General features: G+C 41.1%; 1 protein-coding gene across 3 annotated transcripts in view; it reads right to left on the bottom strand.

Moving 5' to 3' along the window:
* PHF8 (PHD finger protein 8) overlaps positions 1 to 6,960 on the bottom strand; it is a 97,594-nt gene that overhangs the window by 78,105 nt on the left and 12,529 nt on the right. For all 3 annotated transcript variants that reach the window (XM_059385990.1, XM_059385988.1, XM_059385989.1), the window contains exons 3-4: positions 775 to 860; positions 301 to 409 (exon numbers count right to left, since the gene is read on the bottom strand). In XM_059385990.1, coding sequence (XP_059241973.1) covers positions 301 to 409; positions 775 to 860 — 195 coding nt within the window. The remainder of the gene's footprint in view (positions 1 to 300; positions 410 to 774; positions 861 to 6,960) is intronic.

The raw sequence follows: 6,960 nt of genomic DNA, 5'->3' as shown, positions 1-6,960 counted from the left end.
CAGGTCATGATCCCAGAGTCCTGAGATGGAACCCCATTGTCAGGCTGCCTGCTCAGCAGGAAGCCAGCTTCTCCCTCTCCCTCTGCTGGTCCCCCTGTTTGTGCTCTCTCCTATCTCTCTCAAATAAATAAATAAAATCTTTTAAAAAATGACTAAAACAGAAGATCCATCCCCAAAGGGAACACATAGAACCCTAAAGACATTCCCAAATGAGGGAGGCACCTAACAGGACAGCCAGTGGGAAAGTTGGGAAGAGATGGATCCTAGACTCCCAGAGCCCTGGCATTCACCAACCCTCACCTGTCAAAGGTCCTACTCCGGAGCTCTCGAATGAACGTAGGGCTTCCAGTCTTCACTGGCTTCCCCTTGTGTGTATCATGTCCTTTAGAAGATACACGGCGTTTTTTCACTAAGCCAGAAAAAGACATGAGACTGTGAGTCAGAATGGCCATGCGCTATGGTTCCAGGAGCAAAGGATTCAGCAGATCCTGCTTCTCTTCCAATCTAACAACTTCTTGGAACACCTGGAGTCAAGGAGGCCCTCACAAACTCAGGGAAAGCTCCTGGTGAAGCTGGTGGTTTCTCTGAGGAAGTCCCTAGGGAGATAAAGCTCTGTACTTCTGCCCTCTCAGTGGGGCAGCTACTAGCAGAGGGGCCTAAACAGGCTTTTGCTATTTCCCAAGTATTCAGGCAAAGGCAATCTCCCTTCCAAGCTTCTTTTGCTTTGTCTCACCTCTGGACCATCTTCTCTTGGAAATCCCAAGATCTACTTACTAATGGAGGGCCCATGTAAGACTTCACAGTTGGGGCAGTGGTAGAGGTCAATGTCAGCAGCCTTTTCCTCTTCAACACCAACACAACTAGAAAAGAGAAAAATCAGTCAAGGTTTATAAGGAAATTTTATTTCTGATAAAGTATAGAACTGTGCTGTCCAGTACACATGCTATTTACATTTAAATTAATTCAAAACAGGGAGGAACAACCTTATCATACTAGCTACATTTCAAAAGCTCAGTAGCCACATGTAGCTAAAGTTACCATATTGGGCAGATTATCAAACATATTCATCAATACAAAAAGTTATACTGAACCACACTGGTCTAAAATAATTATGACAGAGCTAAAAATATAGACAGCAAAGCTTCATTAAGACTCAAAATGGTCAAGGGGTACCTAGGTGGCTCAGTCAATTAAGCATCCAACTCCTGATTTCAGCTCAGGTCATGATCTCTGGGGCCTGAGATGAGCCCTGCATCGGGCTCTGTGCTCAGCAGGGAGTCTGCTTTAGGTTCTCTCCCTCTCCATTTGCCCCTCCCCCCTCTCACACACTCACTCTCTCTCTAAAATAAATAAATATTTTTTTTAAAAAGGACTCAGAATGATCAAAGCTAGAAGAGATTCTAGGACATGTTGTCCAATACAAATATAACGTGACCCAATAGCTGCATTAAAAAGGTAAAAAGAAACAGGTGAAATTAATTTTAGTAATATTTATTTTAACCAATACATCTAAAATACTCTTACTTCAACATGTAGTCAAAAATTTAAACTTTATTAAGCTATTTTACTTGACTAAATGAAATGACTGAAAAGAGTATTTTATAATCGACAGTGCTGAGCGAAGGATCACAGGTAATCGTTTTTTTCCTCCTTATTTGTATTTTCTAATTCTCTACAATGAATATGTATTACTAATTTCATACTGTAACATCTAAAAAAGATTTATTTCATTTCAAAAATTTAAGTTTGCATGTATATGAGGTGGAAATCTTACAAAACTAAACCCTTCTTGGGGCGCCTGGGTGTCTCAGTGGGTTAAAGCCTCTGCCTTCGGCTCAGGTCATGATCCCAGGGTCCTGGGATCGAGCCCCGCATCAGGCTCTCTGCTCAGCGAGGAGCCTGCTTCCTCCTCTCTCTCTGCTTGCCTCTCTGCCTACCTGTGATCTCTGTCTGTCAAATAAATAAATAAAATCTTAAAAAAAAAATTAAACCCTTCTTCACCAAAGAAGTCACCAGCAGCCCTCCTAATAACTTCTGGCTAAGATCAAACTCCTGAATTACTTGGTCAGCATAAAAATAGGGCAGAACTCTGTAACTGTTTTGTCCAAGATCATGTTCACAAACTGACTTCCTGGGATCAGGACCCCACCACCATTCCAACTGCTAATCCTATGCCCGTAAAACCTGCTGCATATCAATAAAAATTGGGGATATCACCATCAACTAGGTAGAATTTTTTTTAAGGGCTCAGGGAACATATATATAGTACTTAGACCGTGAGCACAGAGAAGCACATGTCACCCTTCACCTGCCTAAACTTTCTTTAAATATATTCCCCAGACCTTGTAGCATTAACTCACTTCCTTGGACTTGTTTTCAGTCTCACACCCATTAGCCTGGGACACTGCTCAAGAAGGAACTGCTCCACTCGTTCCTCCTTCCTGAACTCTCATCCCATCAAACATCCACTGGTCACTGACATTCCTAACTTTTCTCTTGTACCCCCAGCAACCCCATTCCTTGGTAAGCAGACCTCTCTACTTCACATCCCCTTCAACAAACCCCTTCTTCACCTTCCTGGCTTAACTGACAGCAGTGTCTCCTAGAAGAAAGCCATTTTCCCTACACGAATGCCAGTCAGCTTGGTCCACAGACTACAGACCACAGTTTTGGTTGACAGCTGTTTCCCACAGCTCTGTGGTAATTACAAAAAGTCAGAGTAAGCAATCAAAAAACTTATATGGCAATTTGGCTGAGTAATTTTATGTCTACTGTTGAATCTAACAATAAAAAAAATGGGGCTTGTATTTTGTATAGCTTTTTTTGTTCAACTATTTTTCTAGTAATTCATTTTTGATTTTGCCAAATGACAGGTCCATTATGGATTGGAAAGTTAAACCAACCAACCAACCTGGCTCTTAGCCACAGAAAGTCTAAGAAGCACTGTGCTAGAGCCCTGTCAAGCAGAAGCTGTGTCTTCTACCAGACCCTTTAACTCGGGGCTGCACTGGGGGTAGATATTCCCCTCACTTTCCAGTGAGACTTTGAGATCATCTCTCCTGTACTCCTGTGTAAGATATCTTATTCCTTTGAGCTTCATATCATGTAGCCATGCCTCTTCCCACTCCTCTTCACTGCCAGCTACTCAACTCCCCAACATAACCCTTTCACTCATTAAAGAACCGGCTCGCAGATTTCTCTCCATCCCATGTCCTGCCAATACCCCACAAGACATCAGTATTGATGCAGAGGCCCAACATCCTAGCTCCTTAGCTCTTTGACCTTCTCATCTTCAGAGGCTACTCTGCCGACTCCCCTTTCAGCTATTTATTCTCATGGTCTTCACTTGTCAAAACTTGCAATTGCTCCACATCTGGAATATGAAATTCATATTATCACACAATGTGACCACAAATGTAATCATCCAGCTCTCATTCATTATACCCATTCTTTGCCCTCAAAAATCCCTTGATCCTACTTTTCACCTATTCTTAACTTCACCTTCTTCCCCAGTCTACCTCAGATTCTAGCATTCCTCACTTCAGCCATTGTCGTACAGATATCCTCCCTTGCTCCACTGCCTTTCCATCACCCCCCCCATGCAAATCCCAAGCCTGACTCAATTCAACCATGTAACACTGGACCATTGGACATGGCTGGAGAAAAATCACCCACTGGACAGATGCCACAAAAAATTCACACTATCCAAAATATCTGAGTCACAGAATAGCCAACACAATATCGAATGAAAACTACAGAGTTGGAAGACTGACACTACCTAACTTCCAAGACTTACTGTAAAACTACTGTAATCAGGGGCACCTAGATGGCTCAGTCAGTTAAGCAGCTGCCTTCAGCTCAGGTCATGATCCCAGGGTCCTGGGATCAAACCCCACGTTGGGTTCCCTACTCAGTGGGGAGTCTGCTTCTCCCTCTCCCTCTGCCCCTCCCTCTGCTCATGCACACACTCTTTCTCTCTCCCTCAAATAAATAAAATCTTTAAAAAACAAAAAAAGGGTGGCTGGGTTATGGACATTGGGGAGGGCATGTGCTTTGGTGAGCGCTATGAAATGTGTAAGCCTGATGATTCACAGACCTGTACCCCTGGGGCAAATAACACATTATATGTTAATAAAAATAATTTTTAAAAAAACAAAAAAGATTTGAAAAGAAACTAAAGCTACAGTAATCAAGACAGTGTGGTACTGATGAAAGATAGAAAAACAGATCAATAGAACAGAATAGAGATCCCAGAAGTAGATCCACATAAATATAGTTAACTAAACTTTGACAAAAGAGCAAATGGGACAAAAAGATGGTCTTTCAAACAAATGGTACTAGAACAACTGGACATCCACACACAAATGAATCTGGACACAGATTTTGTACACAAAAATGAACTGAAAATGGATCACAAATCTAAATGTAAAATGCAAAACTATAGCACTCCTAGAGGATAACATTGGCTAAATATCTAGATGAGCTTGGGTATGGCAATACTGACATTTTAGATGTAATACTGAAGGCATGATCCATAAAAGAAGGAATTGATAAAATAGACTTCATTAAAATTAAAAACCTGATCTTTGAAAGATACTGCCAAGAGAAGGAAAAGACAAGCCAAACACTGGGAGTAAATAGTTGCATGAGACTTACCTGATAAAGGATGTTACTCAAAATATACAAAGAACTCTTAAAAATCAATAAAACAAACCCAATTAAAAAATGCACCAAAAGATCTCTCTAGAAACCTCACCAAAGAAAATATGCAGATGGGAAATAAGCATATGAAAAGGTGCTCCGTATCATATGTCATTAGAAAAATGCAAATTAAAACAGTGAGATATCATTATACATTTATCAGAATAGCCCAAATTCAAAACACTGACAACACCAAATGCTGATGAGGAGGCAAAGTAAAAGGAACTCTCACTTGCTGCTGGTGGGAATGCAAAAGTTGTACAGCCATTTTGGAAGACAATTTGGCAGTTTCTTACGAAACTGAACATACTCTTAACATACAATCCATCAATCACACTCCTTGGCATTTACTCACTATGTCCACAAAAAATCCTAAATATGGATGTTTATAGTGGCTTTATTCATAATTGCCAAATTTGAAGCAACTAAGATGTAGGTAAATGGATAAATAAACTGTGGTATATCCAAACAATGAAATATTTATTCAGCACTAAAAATAAATGAGTTCTCAAGCCATGAAAAGGCATGGAGGAAACTCAAATGCATATTACGAAGTGAAAGAAGCCAATCTGAAGAGTCTACACAATTTATGATTCCAACTAACAGATATTATGGAAAAGGCAAAACCACGGGGACAGTAAAAATGTCAGTGATTGCCAGAGGTTAGGAGGGGAGAGAAAGATGAATAGGCAGAGCACAGAGAACTTTTTTTAGGGCATTGAAACTGTTCTGTATGATACAAAAATGCTATAATGGTAGGTACATATCATTATACATTTGTCCAAACTCAGAATGTATGCTGCCAAGATGCAAACGATGAGTTTGGGTGATAATCATGTGTCACTGTAGGTCTGTTGATGGTAAATGTACCACTCTGGTGAGGAATGTTGACAGTGGAGAGGCTATGAATGTGCGGGCAATAAGAATATGAAAAATCTCTGTAACTTCCTCTCCATTTGACTGTGAACTTTAAACTCCTCTAAAATGTAGTCTGGGGGAGCCTGGGTGGCTGAGTGGGTTAAGGCATTTGCACTCGGCTCAGGTCATGATCTCAGGGTCCAGGGATCGAGTCCCGCATCGGGCTCTCTGCTCAGCAGGGAGCCTGCTTCCTCCTCTCTCTCTGCCTGCCTCTCTGCCTACTTGTGATCTCTCTCTGTCAAATAAATAAATAAAATCTTTAATAAATAAATAAATAAATAAATAAATAAATAAATAAACAAAATGTAGTCTGTTGGGTCATGCTTCCTCACAATGCTCCTATACTTGCCTGCTTCGGTGTCTCTCCTGTTATCCACAGTGACTATTTCAAATCCTTGATTCCACTACCTCCCTCTTCTGTCTCAGAAAATGACACTGCCTGTTTCTTAGACAAAATGAAATAATAGGAGGAGATCCACCTCAACCTCCCACACTGAAACCACCTCCTTCTGCACCCATCCTTACCTCCTGTTACAAAGAAAGGACTATCCTTCCTCCTTTCTAAAGTCAGCTTTTCCACCTGGTTTACATCTTTTTGATCTTCTCAATCAATCAACCCTTTCTTCAGTATCTTCAACCTCTCCTGCCTTCCTTTCTTCCTTCTCCTTCACAACAGCATTTCAACAAGCCCACCTGGATCTTTACAGATGAAAAAGAGAAGGCACTCCCTCCTGTCTGCCCCTCTGCCACTTAACAGCCAAATATCTTCTTTGTTTAAACCTGTGCAGGTTCATGATGACTTGTTTGGATAGTTGTCACTTACACATGGTACAAAACTCAAAAGGTAAAAAACTGTATACAGTGAAAAGTCCACCGACTTCTTGCCACCTGGTATTGTCCAGAGACGTTTAACCAGAGCCAAAAACCTGTAAGAGGTGTTCCAGGGTTGCTGTGTATACTTTCTCACCCACTGCTATGGTCTGATTTTAGTCCCCACCTTCTTTAAAACAGAGTTCATCAATATTCTAACCTTCTTAGTGATACAAGCAATAAGCACTTCTCTCCTTTATCTCACTTGATCTCTTAGTGGGATTATCACACAGTGCTGACCCTGTGCTCTCTCCACTTGACAAGCTCTCTACCTTTGACTTCCAGAACAACCCCTCTGTCTGATGTCCAGTTCTTCAGTTAATAGCTGATGAGCATCTGCCACGCCCTGGTCCAAGTGCAGGGGAGACAAAGACAGAACAAAGCATACAAAAATCCCTGCCTTCATGGAGCTCACATTCTACAGAGCAAACAAGAAACAAAATAAATCAATGTAATCAGTAAAATACATTG

The sequence above is a fragment of the Mustela nigripes genome, chromosome X (assembly GCF_022355385.1).
Source record: "Mustela nigripes isolate SB6536 chromosome X, MUSNIG.SB6536, whole genome shotgun sequence".
Classification (NCBI taxonomy): domain Eukaryota; kingdom Metazoa; phylum Chordata; class Mammalia; order Carnivora; family Mustelidae; genus Mustela; species Mustela nigripes.
This window is presented reverse-complemented; position numbering and strand designations above follow the sequence as displayed.